Below are 25,447 nucleotides of genomic sequence, written 5' to 3'. Positions count from 1 at the left end.
CTTCCCTCCTCCTGACCCAGGGAACCTCCAGGTGTTACATTCATATGGTAAATCTCAGGTCATTTACATAGAATAGGGCCAGAAAACAATAAGACAATAAAGCCATTGTCTGATGCAAGTCAAGGTACAGTTTGATTCCACTCTGGCTCCCAACATCAGGCAAAGTAAAACCAGATGCCAAAGCTGGCCACATGATTTCATGAGGTAGGCAGTACAGACAAATCCAGAAATAGCAGTTTCGTTGTTGCCAAAGGTTGTGTAGAAGGAAAATGGGAAGTGATAGCTTACTAGACTCAAGGTTGCCTATTAGAGCAGTGAATTATAATTATGGCAAAATAGTGGCAATGTACTTAGTACCTGTGGAAGGTTTCCCCCGGACCCAAGATTAAAAGAATATCTGAATCATGTAACCTTGGGCATTTATATATACTCAATGGAAATAGGTGAAATCAGTCACAATTGTACTGAGATGAATAACAGATTTATTAATAGAAATCATAAGTATATGATCCATTTATATTTGTATCTCATATTTACTACAATAAATTTTGTCAGTCTTAAAAATAAGTAAAACCTAGCCTTCCCTTAGATTTCTGAAAATCACATTTTGTTCGTTGGGAGCTGTAAGAAGGAAGCTGGACTCCAGTAATATCATTTGCCTGATAGCTTGGTCTTAATCCTCCTCTTTCCACAAGAGCTGGCCCATGGCCACCTCCAGGTCCTTCCTGTACAGCTTTTACAAGAGGATAAATGAATTTATTTGCTGATTCAGTTTCAAATTTAATCACTTCTCTGGCATAATCCTGAAATTCCTTCTCCTTTTCAGCCTCAAGAGCATTGGTCGATCTGTAGTGGTCTAGTTCTTCTTCTTTTGCTTGTTTTGCATTAAACTTATTTTTAGCCTATTTGGGAAAGAAAGAAAATACAATATGAAAAAAATGGTAATGAAGGCATGGCTCAAGTAGTAGAGCACCAGTCCTGAATAATAAAGCTGAGAGCACAAGGCCCTGAGTTCAAGCCCCAGTACTAGCCAAAAAAAGAAAGAAAGAAAGAAAAAAATAGATTTTAAAAACTCACAATGCACTGACACATTTTTAATTTTTTTTTCTTTTTTTCTTTTTGCCAGGGCTGGGCCTTGAACTCAGGGCCTAAGCACTGTCCTTGGGCTTTCTCTAGCCACTTGAGTCACAGCACCATTTCTGGCTTTTTTTTCTATGCATGTGGTACTGAGGAATCGAACCTGGGTCTTCATGCATGCTAGGCAAGCACTCTACAACTAGGCCAAACTCCTGGCCCTGCCACATTTTTTTAAGGGAAGCTATATTGAGGATTGAACACCCAGCCTTCCTATACATGCTAAGTAAATGTTCTACCACTAATATATTCTCCAGACCTGAAATGCTACTTTAAACCCTTTATGACGGTTATCTCTTGTTTGGTTTTTTGTTGTTGTTGTTGTTTTTTGTACTGGGGATTGAACCCAGGATGTGCACTTGCTAGACAAGCGACTTATCATTGTGCTACATCCCAGCCCAGGATCGATCTTTCTTTCTTTCTTTTCTTTCTTTTCTTTCTTTCTTTCTTTCTTTCTTTCTTTCTTACTTTCTTTCTTTCTTTCTTTCTTCCTCTCTCTCTCTCTCTCTCTTTCTCTCTTTCTCTCTTTCTCTCTTTCTCTCTTTCTCTCTTTCTTTCTCTCTCTCTTTCTTTCTTTCTTTCTTTCTTTCTTTCTTTCTTTCTTTCTTTCTTTCTTTCTTTCTTTCTTTCTTTCGCCAGTTCTGGGGCTTGAACTCAGGGTTTGGGCACTGTTTTGGACTTTCTCAAGGCTAGAGCTCTACCACTTGAGCCACAGCACCACTTCTGGCTTTTTCTATGTATGTGGTACTGAGGAATCAAACCTGGGTCTTTGTGCTAGGCAAACACTCTACCACTAGGCCAAACTCCTGGCCCCAAACGATGGTTATTTCTAAAAAAAAAAAAAAAAAAAAAAGAAGAGAAGAGAAAGAAAGGAAGGAAGGAAAAGAAAACTGTGCATGGTCTATGTACTGTACTACTTAGCGCTTCACTAAATTGTTTTGTAATTGTAAAACATTTCCAGCCAGGTGAGCTGGTTTACGCCTGTAATCCTAGCTACTCAGGAGGCTGAAATCTGAGTACTGCAGTTCAAAGCCAGCCTGAGCACTAAAGTCTGTGAGACTTTTCTCTAAATTAACCACCAGAAAACTGGAAGTGGCACTTTGGCTCAAGTGATAGAATACTAGCCTTTAGCTAAAGAGCTCAGGGACAGAGCCCAGGCCCAGAAGAGTTCAAGTCCCACAACCGACAAAAACAAACAAACAAACAAAAAACCCTGCAGCTTCAATGAAAAACAGTACAGATGTTCATGAAAATGTTCCACATAGAATTAACAAAGGACTCAGAAATTCTATTCTGTCTTTAAGAATTGATAGGACAAACTGGGTGCTGGTGGCTCAGGCCTGTAATCCTACCCAGTTCAAAGCCAGCCCAGGCATAACAATCCATGAGACTCTCATCTCCAATGAACCAGAAAAAAAAAATGGAAGTGGTGCTGTGGCTCAGCATGGTAGAGCACTAGCCTGGAGCTCAAGATCTCAGGGACAGCGCTCAAGCCCCATGACTGACCCCCCCAAAAAATGGATACCTACATTGAGGAAGTACTATTCACAATAACCACAAAGAAGAAACCCCTCACAGGTCTGTGGGCAGCTATACTGACAAAGAAAACATGGTCCATTCACAAAATAGAATATATACTGCCACATGCGTGAACACTGGAACCAGTATGCTAAGTGAAATAAGTCACACACTAAAGGATAAATACGGTATGATTCTCCTTAGATGAAGTCCCTAGAATAATAAAAAGAATGGAGACAGAAGGTAGAACAGAAAGAAGTAGGCCTGGGCCGAGAGTTTAGCCTAGTGGTTGAGTGCTTGCCTAGCATGCACGAAGACCCGGGTTCGATTCCTTGGTGCCATATACATAGAAAAAAAAGCTGGAAGTGGTGCTGAGGCTCAAGTGGTAGAGCTCTAGCCTTGAGAAAGTCCAAGGACAGTGCTCAGGCCCTGAGCTCAAGGCCAAGACTGGCAAAAAAAAAAAAAAGAAAGAAGTAGGCCTGGAAGGACAGGCACATAGAGAAGAAGTTACTGTTTAATGGGTCAGAGTTCAGTACAGGATGAGGAAAGTGTAATGACGGTGGTGATAGTTGCTATGCGTGCACTGCCTCCGAAGTTTACATTGAAAAGTAGTCAAAATGGGGCTGGAGGTGGAGCTGAGAGCATGGTGCTTGCTTGGCGTGAGCAAGACCTGGGCTCAATTCCTGGCACTGAAAGAAAGATAAAAGCCAGGAAATACAAGCATTTCTGTGTTTTATCCCCAACTCACACACCATGCACACACATTAAAATATTAAATTTTATGTTATATTTGAATAATAAAAAGCTTAACTAGGTCTGGGAATTTGGCCTAGTGGTGGAGTGCTTGCCTAGCATGCACGAAGACCAGGGTTCAATTCCTCAGTACCACATATATAGAAAAAGGTGGAAATAAGCTGGGCATGGTGGCTCATGCCTGTAATCCCAGTTACTGTAATCTGAGGATTACAGTTCAAAACCAGCCTGGACACTAAAGACCATAAAACTCTTTTTTTTTTTTTTTGGCCAGTCCTGGGCTTGAGCCCAGGGCCTGAGCAATGTCCTTGGACTTTCTCAAGGCTAGAGCTCTACCACTTGAGCCTCAGCACCACTTCCGGCTTTTTTCTATGTATGTGGTACCAAGGAATTGAACTCGGGTCTGCATGCATGCTAGGCAAGCACTTTAACCACTAGGCCAAACTCCTGGCAAGACCATAAGACTCTTATCCTCAATCTCTAGAAAAAGAGAAGTTGGGTTGTGGCTGTAGGGGCAGGGTGTTAGTTTTGAGCTGAACTCAGGGACAATGCCCAGGCCCAGGGGTAGGGCAGTAGCCTTGAGCTAAATTGCTCAGGCACAGCATCCAGGCCTAGAGTTCAAGCCCCATGACCTACAAAAAAAAAAAAATGCTGGAAGTGGTGTTCTGGCTCAAGTGGTAGAGATCTAAGCCTTGAGAAAGCTGAAGGACAGTACTCAGGCCCTTCGTTCAAACCCCAGGATTGGCAAAAAATAAAAAAAAAAAAAAAAAAAGCTCAACTAAAATCCCTCAAATAACTGACAATACATTTAAATGGATCATCACAAAAGAAGTCATAGGAACAGCTAAGGAGAACATGAGCAGATGCTCATTATCCTCAGTGACGAGTGAAGTGTAAGGGAAGCCATGAGATGGCACTATGTAGAACAATGGACACAAAAAACATTTTTGTAAAAGAAAAAGCTAACATGGAACCTCAGTGCAGAGGATGCAAAGGCCTACGCTGGTAACCATAGCAACCATTCCTAACAAAGAAACTGCTTGGGAGACCAGAAACTAGCATGAAAACTGCATTACATATTTGTCACTAAAATAAAATAATTACCATTTGCTGAATATGGTCATCTTGAAGATCTCGGAGTGCTTTACTAGCTTTGCTTTTTTTCTCTTTTTCCTGCTTCCAATAAATCTCATCTGCTTTTTGGATAGCCTCCATGTACTCTTTAGATTCTATTTTTCGTTGTCTTTCTTCTTCCTCTTTCTTTCTCATCTAGACAGTGAAAAGTAATTTTTAAAAACACTAAAATTAATTTTAGCTACCAGTTCTGACAGAGTTAGAATCCTCCAAGTAGAAAGTCATCCAGGAGTGAAACAGGACAGAAAAACATATGCACCTATGTTGATATGTCTAGTTTACTTTATTTGTTTAGTTTCCTGGATATTATGAAATGCCTAAAGAAAACATCAGTGAAATAGAACAATTTCTAGGGTTTAAAAGAGAAAATACAGGGGAGTGTGGGGGGGAGGGAAATGGGTACCAAGACATGTGAAAGGGTATCAATGCATGTGAATTAATGCACCTTCTATCTGGCAAATATCATGTAACCCTTTTACTAATTACAATCAAAAAAATTTACTGATCCAGAAAAAAAAAAAGAGAAAATACAGCTAGGTGTGGTGGTACATGCCTGTAATCCCAGTAGTGGGGAGAGGCTGGAGCTGTAGGATCTGAGTTTGAAACCAGGCTGGATTATATAGCCAGTGTAGAGGGAATGGTAGAAGAGGAAAATGGGATAGATGGAAGAAGAAAATGAATGAGGGAAAAAAGGAAAGAAGGAATGGAGGGAGGTGGAGAGAGTAGTGAGGAAAGAGGGAAGAAAAAAGAAAGGAACGAAGGAAGGAAAAGAGGGAGGAAGGGAGAGAGAGGGAGGAAGGAAACACAGGTCCAAAAAATCAAGATCTTAAGGTAAGGAACTATTTGTAGGTAAAAAATTACTATCATTTATCAATCTATAATTAACTGTTATGACAGTCATACAGGGGAATGATGTCTTTCAAAGAGTGTAATTGGATAATTTTTATGCAGTTTTCCAGAAACATTTAAATAAAAAAAATTAGGGGCCTGGAGTTTGGCCTAGTGGTAGAGTGCTTACCTAGCATGCATGAAAACCTGGGTTCGATTGCTCAATACCACATACATAGAAAAAGCCAGAAGTAGGGTGGGGGTTGTTGGGGGGGGGAGGGAAATGGGTACCAAGACATGTGAAAGGGTATCAATGTATGTGAATTAATGCACCTTCTATCTGGCAAATATCATGTAACTCTTTTACTAATTACAATTAAAAAAATGCAAAAAAAAAAAAAAAAGAAAAAGCCAGAAGTAGTGCTGTTGCTCAAGTGGTAAAGCTCTAGCCTTGAGAAAGCCCAAGGACAGTGCTCAGGCTCTGAGTTTAAGCCCCAGGAATGGCAAAAAAAAAAAAAAAAATTAAAGCCGGGCATGGTGATTCACACCTGTAATCCTAGCTGAAGGAGGCAGAGATCTGAGGGTCATGGTTCAAAGCCAGCCTAGGCACTAAAGTCCATGAGACTCTTATTTCCAAATAACCACAAGAAAACCAGAAGTGGCACTGTGGCTCAAGGGGTAGGGTGTATCCTTGAGCTGAAGAGCCCGGATCCAGAGTTCACGCCCCACAACCCACCAAAAAAAAAGTCTTAGTAGAATTGTTTACCACAAGGGCTCTATGTTCTGCAATCGCTTTTAATTCTGCTTGTGTTTTTTCTTTCTTTTCTTTGTCTCTTTTCTCAAACTCAGTCTCAGCTTCTGCAAAATCTCTAGCAGCAATCAAATCTTCATTATCAAGTTTCTCTTTCATTAGGTTACTCAGGAAGTTATTTATTCTTCCTCTCCGCTCCTCCATTTGCCTATAACAAGAGGAGAAGATTTGTAACACAGTGAAGGTACTTTCATTGTGAAAGCTGAGATATTTTGCAATCTATTAAAAAAAGATGTATTACTCCCTTTTATATTGTTTCAAGTGAATATTGTCACATATTTAAAATTTATTCTTAGAACCTGTGTTAACAATGAATTGGATTTTTTTCTTGCCAGTCCTGGGCTTGAGCTCAGGGCCTGAGCACTGTCCTTGGACTTTCTCAAGCCTAGAGCTCTACTATTTGAGCCTCAGTACCACTTCTTTTTTTTTTTTTTTTCTATGTATGTGGTACCGAGGAATCGAACCTGGGTCTTCATGCATGCTAGGAAAGCACTCTACACTAGGCCAAACTCATGACTCCAACAATGAATTTTTATACTAATAAAGTAATAAATATTTCTAAAAATTAAAATAATAATATATATGGTTGTGATGTATTTGTGTGTATGCAAGTATCTGTAGGGAAAAAAAAGTGTTAGCAGGGCCAGTGGCTCACAATTATAGAAAACTGGAAGTGGTGCTGTGCCTCAAGGGGTAGCGAAGTAGCTCAGGGACAGTGCCCAAGCCCAGAGTTCAAATCCCATGACAAATAAAAAGGGGGGGGCAATAAAGACAAAGCACAGCAGTAGAGCACCTGCCTACCAAGCACTGGACTCTGTCTTCAAACCTGGTATCACAATAAAGTAAATAAACTGTAATACAATATAGCTACCAAGCAATGAAGTAAAAGAATGCAGTTAAAATGATAAAGGTGTTTTAATTTGAATTGTACCCCTAAGGCCTATGTCTTGAAAGCCTATCACCATCCTATGTACTCAATGGGGGGAGTGAATGTAACCCATAAGAGATGGAGCCTAGTGAAGAGAAATTAGGTCACTGGGGTCACATCCTTAAAGGGGATATTGGAATTCTAGCCCTTACTTTCTCTTCTTGCTCTCTCCACTCTACTCTTCTTTCCTTTCTCCTTTGTCTCTCACCCTCCTGTCTCATCTCTCCCTTCCTCTCTCCATCTCTCTGTCTCTCTCTCTGTCTCTCTCTGTCTCTCTCTCTCTCTCTTTCTTTCTTCAACTGCCATGAGGTGAGGCTTGTTCCACCCTGCAGGCCCACCATGATGTGCTGCAGACTGAAAGGCAACATGGACTGAAACCTCCAAAACCATGAGCCAAAACAGTGCATTTCTTACAATAATGCAATTTTATATTGTCTTAATAAAGGGATTGGGAAATCCTCAAGGAGAAAGTAATTTTTTTTAAGTAAAGATCTGAAAGAGGTAGAGAAGCAAATTACATGTACTCTGGAAATGTCTGTAACCCAGATAGTACACAGGAAGAGTCAGAGTTGGTTAGTACAGTAGGAAATGAGGTCTGGGAGATGAGAGTGAGGTCAGCTGGGCATTAGGAGGGGGTAGAAAGTTTATGGGTCATGGTAAAGACTAAGGGAGAAATGAAGCCACAAGGGCCGGGAGTTTGGCCTAGTGGTTAAAGTGCTTGCCTAGTATGCACGAAGACCCGGGTTCGATTCCTCGGTACCACATACATAGAAAAAAGCTAGAAGTGGTGCTGAGGCTCAAGTGGTAGAGTTCTAGCCTTGAGAAAGTCCAAGGACAGTGCTCAGGCCCTGAGCTGAAGCCCAGGACTGGCAAAAAAAAAAAAAAGAAATGAAGCCACAAGAAGATTTGCACATGATACAAAAGATATAGGCAGAAATATCTGGACTGCAATCTACCTTCCTTTCTTGTTTTTCCACTCATTCCACACTGTACATTATGCAAAGAAATGACTTTTTTGTCAGTCCTGGGGCTTGAACTCAGGGCCTGAGCACTGTCCTTAGGCTTTCTCAAGGCTAGGGCTCTTCCACTTGAGTCACAGCACCACTTCTGGCTTTTTTCTATGTATGTGGTACTGAGGAACTGAACTCCCGGCCCAAGAAATACTTTTTGCTGTGTACTGGTGGCTCACCACTGTAATCCTACCTACTCAGGAGGCTGTCTGCGACTCACACTTTTAAGTCTCATTTTATAAATGAAATACTCGTTTATAAAATCTTAGTCAATCCCTCTATTGATAAAACACTGATGATTTCTCTCTTCTTTCTAAAATTATCTATTATCTTCCTTAAGGTTTCTTTGGTTTTCTTCCAATCTCTGGAAACTATTCTCTTGTGTTTTTTCTCCATTTGACCTTTAAATATGAAATTCCCCGGGGGCTATGCCACCTTCATTTCCTAGCTGTCACAGGGAAATCACCTGTATCCATGGCTGTCATTATCACTTATGTTCCAATGACTCACAAAGACATCTCCAGCTCATCTCTCCCTCAGAGGATAAATATTTTCAACCATTCATTCAAGAGAGTCCTTGGATAGTCAAAAAATAGTTTAACTATTTTAATGTCCAAAATTGTAAACATCATCTATAAACAGTGATACTTGGCTGGGAACTTGGCCTAGTGCTAGAATCCTTATCCAGCATACATGAAGCCCTGGGTTCAACTCCTAGTTACCACATCACAGACAAGGCCAGAATTGGTGCTCAAGTGGTAGAGAGCTAGCCTTGAGAAAGCTCAAGGACAGTGCTCAGGACCTGAGTTCAAGTCCCAGGACTGGCAAAAACAACAACAACAAAAAACCCCTACAACAACAACAACAAAACTAAACAGTGGTACTTCTATTCTTAAAGACAATTTTCTTAACTTTTGACTTATTGTGAAATAATTTCAGATAGCAGTTCATTAATTATAAAGTTACTTTAAAAATTCTACCTGTGCATTTCAGCTTCTTTGTCTTGTCTCATTTTTATAAGACGCTTTTTTGCTATGATCATTTTTCTAATTTTTTCATCTTCTTCTTCCTGTTGCTGCTGTTCTACAGCTTTTATGATATTTTTATCACTCATATGTTCCTTGGAGAAATAAATATATATTATCTTCTCACATTTTTTTCACATATCAATATCTATCCAGAACCTTCAAATAGTCTTAGCTTCTAATGCAACCATTTCTCTGCAGGAACTATATCCCAAATGAGAAGAACTATGAATAAAGGAATCAAACATTTCATCTCAAAGTATTTTAATAGAAGAAAATGGAAACAATCTCTAAATGTTCAACAACAGAAAATAGTTAAATAAAGCATAATCTCAATGACATAAGGGGGAGAATAAAATATAAAATACTATGTAATGTATTACAATTTCATATATTGAGCCACAAGGCAAGTTTGAAACTACATAGTTAAAATTGTCTTTAAAAAAAGAGTAAACTGGGGCTGGGAGTTTGGCTTAATGGTAGAGTGCTTGCCTACTATGCACAAAGACCCGGGTTCAATTCCTCAGTACCACATACATAGAAAAAAATAATGAGTAAAACCAATTTTTTTTGTCAGTCATGGGTCTTGAGCTTGGGGCCTGGGTGCCTTTCCCTGAGCTCAAGGCTAGTGCTTTACGACACTGAGCCACTTATGCTTTTTTTATGCTTAATTGGAAATAAGAATTTCATGGACCTACCTGCCTGGGCTGGCTTTGAACAAGGATCTTCAGATCTCAGCCTCCTGAGTAGCTAGGTTTACAGGCAGGAACCATACACATTTGGCTAAAATCATCTCTTTTTTTTTTTCCAGTCCTTGGGCTTGAACTCAGGGTCTAGGAACTGTCACTAGTGCTCTAACACTTGAGCCACAGTGCCATTTCCCACTTTTTCTGTTGACATTGTTCTCAGGAATCGAACCCAGGGCTTCACTCACGCTAGGCAAGCAGTCTACTACTGAGACACACCCCAACCCCTAAAATCAAATTTCTATAGTCTTAAAAAAATCCTAGAATATTACTTGTCTTGGCAAATAAAATATTTATATAATTATAATAATAATTTACATAAAATTGTGACATTTACTTAGGGAGTAGTGGAAGATGAGAATAGGGATATGAAGAAAAGTTAAATCCTCAACTACCAGAGCAACAAGGCAAAAATCTCTCTCCAAAACACATAAATCAATTGGAGTATCTTAGATCCTTCTACATATTTTAAAACCTAAATTAAGAATTTTTTTTTTTTGCCAGTCCTGGGCTTGAGCTCAGGGCCTGAGCACTGTCCTTGGACTTTCTCAAGGCTAGAGCTCTACCACTTGAGCCTCAGCACCACTTCCGACTTTTTTCTATGTATGTGGTACCGAGGAATCGAACCCGGGTCTTCATGCATGCTAGCCAAGCACTTTAACCACTAGGCCAAACTCCCGGCCCTAAATTAAGAATATTTTGAATATAACTTTCAAGCCAGGATCAGTGGTTTATACCTATAATCCTAGGTGCTCAGTAAACTTAACTCTGAGAATTCCAGTTCAAAGCCAGCCTGGGCAGGAATCTGTGAGATGCTTACCTCCAATTAACCAGCAAAAGCTGAAAGTGAAGAAATGACTCAAGAGGTACAGTTCCAGCCTTAGCCAAAAAGCTAAGTGAGAATGTGAATCCCTGAGTTCAAGTCCCAGTACCTTGAACTTGAAAATGGTTGCCTACAGGAAGCAAAAGGAACAGTACAAGAAACTGCTACTCTTCCTTTGCACCTTTTGGTGTTTTAACTCTGAGCATGTACTATTTCAGTTTTTGTTGTTGTTTGTTTTTTTGGCTTGGCCTTAGGGCCTGAGCACTGTCATTGGACTTTCTCAAAGCTAAAGCTCTACCACTTAAGCCTCAGCACCATTTCCGGCTTTTCTCTATGTATGTTGTACCAAGGAATCGAACCCAGGTCTTCATGCATGCTAGGAAAGCACTCTACCACTAGGCCAAACTCCCGGCCCCAATGTACTATTTTAGAATAAAAAGAGTTTGAAAGAAAATATAGGGGCCGGGAGTTTGGCCTAGTGGTAGAGTGTTTGCCTAGCATGTACAAAGACCCGGGGTTCAATTCCTTGGTACCACATACATAGAACAAGCCAGATGTGGTGCTGTGGCTCAAGTGATAGAGCAGTAACCTTGAGAAAGCCCAAGGACAGTGTTCGGGCCCTGAGCTCAAGCCCCAGGGCTGGCAAAAATACATATATAGAGAGAGAGCAAGATGGTGGGGACGGGGGGGGGGAGCAGAACCTGCCTGTAATCCTAATCAGGAGAATGAGCTCTGAGGATCAGGGTTCCAAGCCAGCCTGGGCATAAAAGTTCATGAGACTCTTACCTAAAATTAACCATCAGAAAACCAAAAGTGGCACTGTGGCTCAAGTAGTAGAGTGCTAGCCTTGAGCTGAAGAACTCAGGGACAACATCCAAGCACAGAGTTCAAGCCCATAACCAACAACAACAACAACAACAACAACAAAAATATATATATACATACACACGTGTGTGTGTGTGTGTGTGTGTGTGTGTGTGTGTGTGTGTAGGCCAGGAGTTTGGCCTAATGGTAGAGAGCTTGCCTAGCATACACGAAGACCTGGATTCAATTCCTTGGTTCCACATACACAGAAAAAGCTGGAAGTGGTGCTGTGAGTCAAATGGTATAGAAAATGTCTTGAGAAAGCTCAAGGACAGTGTCCATGTCCTGAGTTCAAGCCCCAGGACTGGCAAAAGGAAAGAAAACATAAAAGTTTTGAAATAAGCTAGGAGGGTGGCTCACCCCTATATCCTTAGCTACTTCGGAAGTTGAGATCTAAAAGATCAGGGTTGGAAGCCAGTCAGTCAGAAGAGTTGACTCCATCTCCACAAGAACTAGAATAAAGTCAGGCTGGGGACATGCCCAAATGGTAAATATCAACCTAGCAAGCATGAAACTCCAAGTTTAAACCTGAGTACCACAAAAAAAAAAAAAGGTGTAATACAAATTCTTATTTTAAGGAAACTCATTTGAAAAAGAAATTTCATTTGTTTTTATGCAAGAGAGCACACAAAACTATACTAAATACACATTCTCTGAAAGTAAATGTTCTGTTAGCAACACAACTTAATGGCAACAATCCTCCCCCACCCCCCCCAACGGCCCCCCCTCCCGCCAACCTCTCATCCTGGGGCTTGAACTCAGCACTGTCCCTGAACTCTTCAGCTCAAGGTTAGTGTCCTACTACTTGAGCCACATCACTACTTTTGACTTTTTCTGTGTAAATGGTATGGAGAAATTGAAACCAGGGCTTCCTGCACGCTAGGCAAGCACTCTACTATTAGGCTATGCTCCTGGCCTCTGTTTTCTCTTACACAAAACCAGGAAGTGAGCACTGGGCCACGAGGTAGGCCTTTTACCCTTGATGGGACGTGCCCCACACACTATTATTATTAATATATTAAAAGCTAAGTATTTGACTTTGGAGTTTTGTGTATGTGTATGTGTATGTGTGTGTGTGTGTTTGGACACACACACAATCCTGGGGTTTGAACTCGGGAACTTGGTATTTACTGTCTGTGAGTTTTTTGTTTGCTTGTTTTTTCTTTTTTGTTTTGCTCAAGGCTAGTGGTTTAGCACTTGAGACACAGCTCCACTTGCAGCTTTTTGGGTGCTTAACTGGAGATAAGACTCCTACTTGAGCTGGTTTTGAACCATGATCTCTCAGCCTCCTGAGTAGCTAGGATTACAGGGATGAGCCATTGATATGCGATGTGACTTTGTATAATTTTTGAACTTCTACATTTTCAACTTACCAAAAATAATCTCCTGCTTTCCTCTATCTCTTCTTTTCTCTTCTTTTCTCTTTTTTTCATTTCTATGTTATACAATGAATTCTGTCGCTTTATCTCCTCCGCATCTTTTTCTTCACATTTTTTCCTTTCTTCTTCTTCTTCTTCCCGTTCCTTCATTCTAAAGCAAAACCCAGTAGACTTGGCATTTACCCAAACATCCAGAAACAAGGATATACTAAAGCCACTAGCACAACAATGTTCACTGCAGCATTATTTACCATAACAAAGATACAGAACCAAGCCAGATGCCCTTCAGTAGATGATTGGATCAAGAAGATGTGGTACTTATACACAATGGAATTCTATGCTGCCATCAGAAAGAATGGCATCGCCCCATTCAGAAGGAAATAGAAAGACTTGGAAAAAATCATATTAAGTGAAGTAAGCCAGACTCAAAGGAACACAGGCTCAATGGTTTCCCTCTTTGTCATAATCAGTATAAACCTAGGACTCTCCTAGAAGAAGATTACAATAGTTCAAAACCTAAATACATAAGGTCATATAGGATGAGACTAAATGAAAGGATCTCCAGGATATGGAAACAAGAGCTTTATCTTATGTGATTATTGTTCTCAATGTATTATGTTATTTTTCTTCTCTTTTGTTGCCCTTTGGTTAATCTCATATTGTTACTGTATCTGATTTTGTTACCTGGCATATTGTATATACATTTATTTATTTGAAATAGCAAAGGGAAGGGGAAAAAAAAGATGATTGGGAGGGGTAGGAAGAGGGAAATGGGGACAAAATTATGAGAATGTGTGAGAATAATGCACCTACTATCTGGCGAATATAACTGTAACCCCTCTATATATTATAATAAAAAGAAAGAAAGAAAAGAAAAATCTGATTTCCATCCAGGCATGGTGGCTCTCACTTGTAATCCTAGCTACTCAGAATGCTAAGAGCTGAGGATTAAGGTGAGAAACCAGCCGCAGCAGGAAAGTCCATGAAACTCTTATTTCAGTAAACCAGCAAAAAGCCAGAAGTGGAAGTGATGTTCAAGTGGTAGAATGCTAGACTTGAGAGAGAAAAAAAAAGCTAAGGGACAGTGCTCAGACCCTGATTTTAAGTCCCACAATTGACATGCATGTGCACGTGCAAATCCCGCCCCCCCAACACACACACAATCTGGTTTTCAGGCAAAGGCCAGAAGTTGTGCAGTGAGTTCAGTAACTGATTGCTAAGTACTGTAAGTTAGTAATTAAAAATACTGTCAGCCAGGTGCAGGTGACTCACACCTGTAATCCTAGCTACTCAAGAGGCTGAGATCTGATGACTGCAGGGCTGTGAGACTCTTATCTCCAATTATTTCCCCCCAAATCATGAGTGGACCTGTGGCTCAACGCAGTAGAGCACTAGATTTGAGTACAAAAGTTCAAGGAGAACGCCCAGGCCCTGAGTTCAAGCCTCACAATGGACCAAAAAAAAAAAAATCCTACTATCCACAGTCACTATCAGTCACTTTCCTGACAGTCAACCAGAGTGCCTTGGGTAGGCAGTTCTCAAGAGGTTGCCCTCAAGGTAGCGTGGGGCTGTAGTGAGAGGGCTTTACTAAGGCTGGATAATCCACTTTCACAGCGTGCTGGCAGAGTTCAGTTCCTTACTATGGCAAAGCTGTCCAACAGAGTCTAGTCTAGATCTGCCACCCAACAGATGCAAGAGAAATAAACAATGACAGCTAACTGCCAATATGTTCCAGCTGTTACAGCATTGTTACAGCAATAGTAACCACCACATCATCCTGAATGAGGAAGCAAAAGAATTTTGTGTCCAAGGAAGATTCTTGTTTTGTAAAACAGGCTGGCCTCCTGCCTCCATCTCTGAGTTCCAGGATTATAGGAGTGCACCAATCATATCCAGCTCTAACAGTGAGTTCTAACCTTTTGTTTGTACTTTGTGTGCCAGTCCTGGGGGTTGAACTCAGGGTCTGAATGTTGCCCTTGAGTTGCTTTGCTCAATGTTATTTATCACTCTACCACTTGATACACAACTCTATTTCCAGCTTTTCTTGGTGGTTTATTAGAGATAAGAGTCTCACAAACTTGCCTGCCCAGCCTGGCTTCCAACTGTGATTGTCACCCTCGTGAGGAGCTAGATACGAGCCACCAGCACCTGGCCTCGGCCACATTTTGCTCAAGGCTATCACTCTGACATTTGAGCCACAGTGCCACTTCTGTTTATTTTCTGTGTATGTGGTTCCAGGGAATCAAAGCCAGGGTTTCAGGCATGTTAGGCAAGCACTCTACCACTAGGCTATGCTTCCTCCAGCCCGAAATCACCCTTTTTGTATCTTCTTTTTCTCATTATTGATATAGCACTTTTTTATTATTACAAAAGCACCATGCTAAAATACTTAGTAGAAAAAGTACAAAGAGGGCCGTGAGCTTGGCCTAATGGTGCAGTGCCACCTAGCATGCACAAAGCTCTGGGTTCGAATTCCTCGGTTTCATATATACAGAAAAGGCCTCATAGCCTTGAGTAAAAAGTGCCCAAAGAAGCAGAGAATTTGGCCTAGTAGAATGCTTGCATCGTATGCTTCAAGGCCAGGGTTTGGTTCCTCAGTACCATACACATAGAAAAGCCTGAAGTAGTGCTGCGGCTCAAGTGGTAGAGCACTGGCCTTGAGGAAAGCCCAAGGACATTTCTCAGACCTTGAATTCAGTCCCCAGGACTGGCAAAAAAAAAAAAAAAAAGTGCAGGGGGGGGTGATTTCTACATACATACTGTTTCAGGTGATCTTTGGCAAGAGCTATTCTTTCTCTACATCGTTTTTCTTCTTTTTCTTGCTCTTCTTTTAGAGCTTTTTCAACACTGAGTTTCAGTTGTTCCTCCCATTTTTTATCTGATTTTATGTTATTCTTTTGGAATTCAATCTGGGCTGCACGTTCAGTCATAACTCTACTGAGAAGCAGTCCTGACTTGAAAAAAAAGTGCAGTATTAAAAAAAAAAGAAGTTTAAATATCATAACTATCATTAATTACGCATGTAAAACACATATGAGCTGGGCACGGTTGCTCACACCTGTAATCCTAGCTACTCAGGAGGCTATTCTAGCTACTCTCAAGGTTCAAAGCCAGTCTGGACACAAAAGGACCTGAGACTCTTATCTCCAATTAACCCCAAGAAAATAGGAAGTAGGGCTTGGCTTAAGGGTAGGGCCGTAGCCTTGAGCTGCAGAGCTCAGGGACAAAGCCCAGGCCAAATTTAAGCCCCATGACCCACAAAAACAATAACAAAACAAAACAAAACAAACAGCAAAAATAAAAAGAAAAGTACATGAAATTTTTTCATTCTTTCTGTCTGATATAACTGGATTTGCTTTGCTTTTTCAATGGCCTTTTTCCTTTGTCCTTGCTTGTATATTTCTTCTTCAATATCAAGGATTTGTCTTTCGGCCTCAATTTCTTCATCACGCTTCTTTTTGGCTTTAAGTTTCTGTTCTCTCATCCCCTGTGAAAAGACAAAGGCATTTTGTTTTTGAGGATCAAACCCAGGGGTTTGTGTAGGCTAGGCAATCTTTCTACCATTGATGTATACCCCAATCCAAAAGCATTGATTTGTATATGTCAGTACAGGGATCTGGATGCTGTATCTTAGCTAATTTTGCTTAAGATTGTATCATTTACGAAACACTTCCACTTCTGGCTTTATGCTGGTTAACTGGAGATAAGAATGTACTGGAAGGCCGGGAGAGTAGCCTAATGGTAGTGTTGTGCCAAGATTGTCCCATGTTCTGGGAATGACCCCCTCCCCCCTTGCTTAGGGCCCATGTACTTGAACCCCAGGTGGCAACAGCTTGGTGCTCAGTGGTTAGACACCTGAGCTCTGATTCGACCAGTAGTTTGAGTTATCAAATAGCCAATCAGGTAATTATAATTCCCCTATAAAATCTGTGTAAAATCCTTGCATAAGGTCTTCCAGCGTTGCCGGCTACGGGTACTCGGAGGCCCGAGTCTAGACTCGTAAATAAACAACCCTTGCTTTTTAGCTTTGACTGTGGCCTCTGGTGGTCTTTTTGGGGTTCTAGGAATTCGGGTACAACAGTAGAGTGCTCGCCTAGCATGCACAAAGACCTGGGTTCAATTCCTTAGTACCATATATACAGAAAAAGCTGGAAGTGGTGGCGTGTCTCAAGTGGTAGAGAGCCAGCCTTGAGCAAAAAGTTTCCAAGAACAGTGCCCAGGCCTTGAGTCAAGCCGTAGGACTAGCAAAAATAAAAATAAGAATCTACGGGATTTTTCTGCCTAGGCCAGCTTTGAACTCTGATCCTTATATCTCAGCCTCCAGATTACAACCTCCAGGATTACAGCTTTGATTCACCAGCACCTGGCTCAAAAGCACTCTTTTGTTTTCATTTTCCAATTTAATTTTACTAAAATTGAACATTATAATGCAATCATTTCAACCTGCATTATTAATTTTGTCATTTTTTTGTGAAATTATTAAACAATAGGGTTCCATTGTGTGTGTGCATTTGGCATTAGGGCTTGGGCCACTATACCTTAGCTTTATTGCTCAAAACACTGTATGACTTGAACCACAGATACACTTCCAGATTTTTTTTTGTGGGTCCTGGGGCTTGAACTCGGCCTGGGCACTGTCCCTGAACTCCTCAACTCAAGGCTACAGCCCTACTCCTAGGCCTGGGCATTGTCCTTGAGTGCTACAGCTCAAGGCTACCACCCTACCCTTGAGCTAAGTCCCACTTCCCCTTTTTTAGAGGTAATTGGAGATAAGAGGCTCAGATCCTTTTGTGCCTGGGCTGGCTTTGAACCTTGGTCCTCAGATCTCAGCCTCTTGAGTAGCTAGAATTACAGGCGTGTGCCACCACGCACGCCATTCCAGATTTTTTTTTTGCCAGTCCTGGGCCTTGAACTCAAAGCATGAGTGCTGTCCGTGGGCTTTCTCAAGGCTAGAGCTCTACCAGTTGCGCCACAGCACCATTTGCAGCTTTTTCCATGTATACGTGGTACTGAGGATTCGAACCTGGGTCCTCATGCATGCTAGGAAAGCACTCTACCCACTAGGCCAAAGTCCTAGCCCCTCACTTCCAGATTTTTAATGATTAACTGGAAATGAGGCTTATCTCTCTTGCTGACTTCAAACAACAATCTTCAAATCTTAGCCTCCTGAGTAAGTAGGATGAGCCACTGGCATACAGCCAGTCCTGGCATTTGAACTGCCCTCAAGGCTAGCTCTCTATCACTTGAGCCACAGCACCATTTCAGGCTTTTTCTGTATGTGGCACCAAGGTATCGAACCCAGGGCCTATGCTAGGCAAGCATAGGCCATGTTCTACCACTAGGCCATGCTCCCAACCCCCAGGGTTACATTTTTTTTGGCAGTCCTGGGCTTGAACTCAGGGCCTGAGCACTGTTCTTGGGCCTTTTCCAGGCTAGCTCTCTACCACTTGAGCCACAGCACCACTTCTGGCTTTTCCTATATATGTGGTACCAAGGAATTAAACCCAGGTCTTTGTGCATGCTAGGCAAGCACTCTACCTCTAGGTCAATCCCAACTCCACAAGGTTACATTTTTAGTTCACTTTTTATTTGAATTATTTAGGAAGGTAGCATATCTAGTCAAAATGCAAACATATCATAGACATACACATGAGCTTTTCTCTATAGTAAGTTTTCATCTGCTATCTCCCCTCATTATAAGATAATTACTTTTACTAGTTTCTATATTTCTGAAATTAGTATCTATAGTTACATAATTAATACCCAACTTCGTTTTTGCTCATTTAAGAAACCAACACCAGCATGTTTTGTTTTTCTTTTCTTTTCTTTTTTTGTCAGTTTTGGAACTTGAACTCTGGGCCTGGCCATTGTCTCTGAGCTCTTCAGCTCAAAGCTTTTGCCCTATCCCTTGAGCCACAGCACAGTTCTGGCTTTATGATTAGTTAGAGATAAAAGTCTTTGTAGTGCCCTGGCTGCCTTTGAACTATAATCCTCAGATCTCAGCCTCCTGAGTAGCTAGGATTACAGGCATGAGCCACTGCACCCAACCTATTTTATGTTTTTCTACACCTCTGAGGATTTTATTCAATGAGTCAGGTCATATGAGGTCTTTCTTTTCCTTTGTTAGTTATATCTTTGTCTTAATTACCCTGTTATCCTGAAGAGATTCTATGATTTATGCTAAAATTTTCCTGTTTAAATTTACATCTTTAAGCTTGTTAAAAATCATTTTTAATATTCTATACCATTGGAATGTAATTTAATCCTTTTTATATGTCAGACTCAAGTTTTCTTATTCTCATTTTCTCCCTTCTGATTGTGATGTCTTTTCTATCATGTTGTGTGTGTGTGTGTGTGTGTGTGTGTGTGTGTGTGTGTTTTGTTTTGGTTTTGATAATAGGTCTTACCATACTGTTCAGCGTGACCTCAACCTCTCTGTGCAATCCTTGAACTCAAGATCCATCTCGCCTTGGCAATTCCTCAAAAGACTAAACATAGAGCTCTCCTATGACCCAGCAATTCCACTCCTTGGCATTTACCCAAACATCCAGAAACAAGGGCATACTAAATCCACTAGCACAACAATGTTCATTGCAGCACTATTTACCATAGCAAAGATACGGAACCAACCTAGATGTCCCTCAGTTGATGAGTGGATCAACAAGATGTGGTATTTATTTATTTATTTATTTATTTATTTATTTATTTATTTTGCCAGTCCTGGGCTTGAGCTCAGGACCTGAGCACTGTCCTTGGATTTTCTCAAGGCTAGAGCTGTACCACTTGAGCCTCAGCACCACTTCCGGCTTTTTTCTATGTATGTGGTACCGAGGAATCGAACCCGGGTCTTCATACATGCTAGGCAAGCACTTTAACCACTAGGCCAAACTCCTGGCCCCAAGATGTGGTATTTATACACAATGGAATTCTATGCTGCTGTCAGAAAGAACAACATCTCCCCATTTGTAAGGAAATGGAAAGACTCAGAAAAAATCATATTAAGTGAAGTAAGCCAGACTCAAAGGAACATAGGCTCAATGGTTTCCCTCACTTGTCATAATCAGTAGAAACCTTGGGCTCTCCTAGCAGAGATTTGCTGTAGAGCAAAACCTTGATACATAAGGCCATACAGTATGACGCTACATGAAAGGACCTCTAGGATATAGAAACAAAAGCCATATAATGAGTGATCGTTGTCCTTAATGTACTATGTTATCTCTCATCTCTTTTGCTGTCCCTTCGTTATCTCATATTGTTACAGTATTTCACTTTGTTATCTAATATACTGGATAAATGCATATTTGATTATTTGAAATTGGATAGGGAAGGGGGAAAACAAGATGAGGGGTGGGGGTTGGGGGAGGGAAATGGGGACCAAGACATAAGAAAGGATATCAATATATGTGAAGTAATGCACCTTCTATCTGGTGAATATAATGTAACCCTTCTATTAATTACAATAAAAATACATGGAAAAAAAATAAAGTACAAAATTGCTGGAAAAAAAATTAGGGGCTGGGAGTTTGGCCTAGTGGTAGAGTGCCTGCCTACCATGCATGAAGATCCGGGCTTTATTCCTCGGTTCAAGCCCTAGGACTGGCAAAAAAAAAAAAAAAAAAAAAAAGCCGATACAGTGGCTCATGCCTATAATCCTACCGATTTGAGGATAGCAGTTTAAAGCCAGCCCAGACATGAGACTTTTATCTCCAGTTAATCACTAAAAAACCAGAAGTGGAGTTGTGACTCCAAGGGAGGGGCAGTAGCCTTGACCTGAAGAGCTCGGGGACCAGGCTCAGGCCCAGGGGTAGGGCAGTAGCCTTGAGCTGAAGAGCTCAGGGACAGAGACAAAAGAAGAAAAAAAAAAAAGACAGATTATACTAACTTGCAGCAAATGTATGGAAAATGGCAATAGCTTTGGAAAACAGCTACAGCAACCATGTGATTCAGTCATTCTACACCAGGATATTTACCCAAAAGAAATGGAAGCCTATGTTCACATGTACATCTTTACACGAGTAAAAGGCAATAGCCAAAAAAAATGGGAAAAAAATCAAATGCAACCATCTGATGTCAAACCATCAAGAGATCAGAATACCATTCCAGAGACTATTATGCAGCAATAAAAAATAAGTGAACAGGGCCAGGAGCATGGTCTAGTGGTAGAGTGCTTGCCTAGCATGTATGTTGCCCTGAGTTCAATTCCCAGATACCACATACAGAGAAAAAGTCAGAAGTGGTGCTATGGCTCAAGTGGTAGAGCGTTAGCCTTGAGAAAGCTCAAGGACAATGCCCAAGCTTTGAGTTCAAGCCCCAGGACTGGCAAAAAAAGTGAATAGCTGATGGCAGTGGCTTACACCTGTAATCGTAGCTTCTCAGGAGGCGAGATCTGAAGATTACAGCTCATACTCAGGCTGTAGGAAAGTCTTACCTACAATAATGACTCAAAAAAAGCCAGAGGGGGTATTATGACTCATGTGGTATATCGCTAGCTTTTAGCACAGTGGCTCAGGGACAGCACCCAGGCCCTGAGTTCAAGTCCTAGGACCAGCAAAACAAAACCAGAAAAATGAAATGTGAACAAATACATTCAACATGAATTAATCTCACATTGTTTTGAGTAAAACCTGCAATATAATAACACACTGATAAGTGGTGACCTAGGATTGAGGAAACTCTGGGATGATAAATGTTCATTATCTTAATTGTAATAATAGTATTTGACATAGATACTACTGTCTAATTGCCTAAAGTTACACCTTAAATATGTTTACTGTTATTACTATTTATACCCAAATGAAAATATTGAAAATGTGTTTCAGTGAATTTTATGACACATTTAGCATAAAAATATGAGAATATTAAATATGAGGGAATATTAAAATATGTCTTCAATATCGTAGAGCCCTGGAAAATTAATACTTACTGCATATGTGTTAGTCCAATGCTTTACCACATTTTGGGATTGTAAATGCATATCTTTCTTTGCCTTTCTTTCTGCACGGAGAGCTGCTGCTTCTCTTGTCAAACCATCCAGGCTGTCCTGAATTCTTTCCCATTCACTGTGTGGAATTATGGTCACCTGCTTAAGATCTACCTTGTTAGGTAAAAGAGGTGGGTAGGAAATTCCATCTTCTCCAGAGTTCCTTATTCCTAGTAAAATTTAAAACAACACATGATTAAGACTTTCAAGCATGCAAATGATTTTTCTTCAGAAATTTTTATATTCCATGACACCTGGAATTGCTTTGAATATTTACTTAATTTATTTAATGTATGTGTGTGTGTGTGTGTGTGTGTGTGTGTGCTGGACCTGGGGCTTGAACACAAGTCTAGGCACTGTCCCCAGCACTCAATCAGTTGAACCCAAGCCCTACTTCTGGCTTTTTGGTGGTTAATTGGAGTCTCATAGACTTCCTTGCCCATGCTGGCTTTGAACAGTGGTCCTCAGATCTCAGACTCTTGAATAGTTAGGATTACAGGTGCAAGCCACCAGTGTCCAGGTTAATTTATTCTTTTTTTTTTTGGTGCAAGTCCTGGATTTGAGCTCAAACTCCCGGCCAAACTCCCGGCCCCATGTGTTGGTTATTTTTGAAGTAAGAAATAACCAGTTTTGCCAGCTGCTGGTGGCTCACTTCTATAATTCTTGCTTACTTAGGAGCCTGAAATCTAAAGATGCTGTTGGAAGCCAACCCAGGCAGAAAAGTCCCCTTGAGACTCTTATCTCCAATTAACCAATCAAAACAAAAAATCAAACAAACCAAAACCAGAAATAGGGCTGGGAGTTTGGCCTAGTGGTTATAGTGCTTGCCTAGCATGCACGAAGACCCGGGTTCGATTCCTTGGTACTACATATATAGAAAAAGCCAGAAGTGGTGCTGAGGCTCAAGTGGTAGAGCTCTAGCCTTGAGAAAGCCCAAGGACAGTGCTCAGGCCCTGAGCTCAAGCCCAGGACTGGCAAAAAAAAAAAAAAAAAACAGAAATAGAGCTATGGCTTGAAATGACAAAGTGCTTGCCTTGCGCAAAAGAACTCAGGGACATTAATGCACCTTCTATCTGGCAAATATCATGTAACCCTTTTACTAATTACAATAAAAAAAAATTAAAAAAAAAAAAGAACTCAGGGACAGCACCCATTTGGGAGTTCAAACCCCATACCTGACAAAGAAGGAGGAGGAGGAGGAGGAGGAGGAGGAGGAGGAGGAGGAGGAGGAGGAGAGGGGGAGGGGGAGGGGAGGGAGAGGAGGAAGAAGAGGAATAAGAAGGAAAATAACCAGTTTTATGTCTGGGCTAGCCTGGACTTCAAGCCTCCTACCGGTGCTTCTCCATGTAACTGGGAAAATAGAAGCATGCCACTGTGCCTAGCCATTGTGCTTATCCTGCAGCTAAGATAACAACCATTGACTGAAATGAAGCCTCACAAAGTTCTTTGGCCAGGTTAGCCTCCAATCTCTGCCTCCCAAGAAGCCAGAATTACACATTTGAACCACCAAACTTGGCTTTTTAGATATATTAATTGACACATAGTGATTGAACATATTTATGGAGCACAGTGTCATTTTGTTATTGTTACTTGTATTTTTGTTGGTCATGGGGCTTTTATTCAGGGTCTGGGTACTGTACCTGAGATTTTTCGCTCAAGGCTAGCCTTCTACCACTTGGAGCCACAATGCCACTTCTAGTTTTCTGGTGGTTAATAGGAGATAAGAGTCTGTCTGACTTTCCTGCTCCAGCTGGCTTTGAACTGAAATCTTCTGATCTCAGGGTTCTGAGTAGCTACAATTATGACATGAGCCGGTACCCAGCTCAGTGTCATGATTTCACCCAATTCTTTTTTTTTTTTTGTGGGTTATGGGGCCTGAACTCTGGGCTGGGTGCTGTCCCTGAGCTCATCAGCTCAAGGCTACAGTCCTACCCCTTGGATTTTTAAAATTATTTTTTTTCCCAGTCCTGGGGCTATAATTCAGGGCCTGGGCACTGTTCTTGAGCTTTCTCAAAGCTAGGGCTCTATCACTTGAGCCACAGCACCACTTCTGGCTTTTTTGTGTATGTGGTACTGTAGAATCGAACCCAGGGCTTCCTCCATGCTAGGCAAGCGCTCTACCAACAGGCCATGCTCCTGGCCCCATCCAATTCTTGAAGATATGATATAACATGGAGAAAACTTAATTCACCAAGATTGGGAGGGAAATGGGACAAAAACATGAGAAGTGTGAGAATGCACCTACTGCCTGATGAATGTAACTGTAACCGCTCTGTACATTATCCCCACAATTAAAAATAAACTTAATTCACCAATATTATAAAGAGTTACAAAGAGCAAACAGCTCGTACTGGTAGAACCATTCCCTATACAGTACACAGCAGTGAGTGCAAGCTGTGTGTGTAGTCCACAATGTTATCCCTCCTCTTTGACATCAGAAGATGAACCAAGTTGCTGTATATTTTTGAGGATCAGAGAAATCTCAGTGGATAATATTAATTAACAAGGTTTTATTTTTTAAAGTAGCCAGGCAGACTTCTGTTAATATAGCCATACCCTCTAGAACAGACTTATTTTTTATTTGTACGGGGTGGGTTTTTTTTTTTTTTTTTTTTTTTGCCAGTCCTGGGCTTGAGCTCAGGACCTGAGCACTGTCCTTGGACTTTCTCAAGGCTAGAGCTCTACCACTTGAGCCTCAGCACCACTTCTGACTTTTTTCTATGTACATGGTACCGAGGAATCGAACCCGGGTCTTCCTGCATGCTAGGCAAGCACTCTACCACTAGGCCAAGCTCCCGGCCCCTAACCTCTTTTTGTTTTTACTGTTCTTATTCATTTGGTCTTCCACAGGCTGACCACAAAGACTGTAAAGTGTGCACACAGAAACCGCAGACAGTGGAGGAGAATGGTTACCTTCGCTTTAGAGTGGATAGGAATGAGTCATTCCCTTTAGAGACAGCACTAAGGCTGGCGGAGTCACAGCAGACTCAGGTCACTGGAGTTTCCAAAAGATATCTCAATCGTTTTGGTGAATCACAAAATTTAGGTTCCCCGCCCCCACGCCTCCTGGATCTTGGAAAACACGTCTGGAAACTGACTGAGGATCTACAGCTGGTCAGTACGAGTTGCCCAGGGTGACTCTGAACCGCGATCCGCACATCTCCGCCTCCTGAGTAGCTACGATTGCAGACGTGCGCCATCGGCGCCCAGCATGGGCTTTTTTTTTTTTTTTTCCTCCCCATCCTTGTTTCTGTAAACTTTTTCCAACGTTCTCCCTGGTGCCCGTCCTTCTCCCAGCCATTTATCCCAAGGCAAGACGGTGTAACTCCCACAAACTCCACCGCTGCTGCTGAGCATGCTTACCAGTCATTTCTCTGGCTTGTCCAGAGCGCCTTCCAAACCGCACTAGCATCTTGCTCCCGAAGCATCCAGATTTGGATACCAGATTATGGCCCAGCCGACTCCAGCCCTCTAAAAGTTTCTGAGAACATTCGGTTGCTGAGCAACGCCGCCG

General features: G+C 41.4%; 1 protein-coding gene across 1 annotated transcript; it reads right to left on the bottom strand.

Annotated features, from left to right (window-relative positions):
• Cfap210 (cilia and flagella associated protein 210) lies at positions 1–25,428 on the bottom strand. Its single transcript, XM_090342685.1, has 9 exons — positions 25,297–25,428; positions 21,877–22,103; positions 16,267–16,440; positions 15,714–15,907; positions 12,948–13,104; positions 9,097–9,236; positions 6,134–6,326; positions 4,510–4,674; positions 1–902 (listed from the first exon to the last, which is right to left on the bottom strand). The coding sequence occupies exons 1-9, from the start codon at positions 25,343–25,345 to the stop codon at positions 558–560; spliced, it is 1,644 nt and encodes a 547-aa protein (XP_090198811.1). The 5' UTR covers positions 25,346–25,428; the 3' UTR covers positions 1–557.
• Positions 25,429–25,447: the final 19 nt, after the last annotated feature.

The sequence above is a fragment of the Megascapheus bottae genome, chromosome 12, assembly GCF_031878675.1.
Source record: "Megascapheus bottae isolate mThoBot1 chromosome 12, mThoBot2.hap1, whole genome shotgun sequence".
Classification (NCBI taxonomy): Eukaryota; Metazoa; Chordata; class Mammalia; order Rodentia; family Geomyidae; genus Megascapheus; species Megascapheus bottae.
The sequence above is the reverse complement of the archived record's forward strand: the minus strand, read 5'-3'. Positions and strand labels throughout refer to the sequence as shown.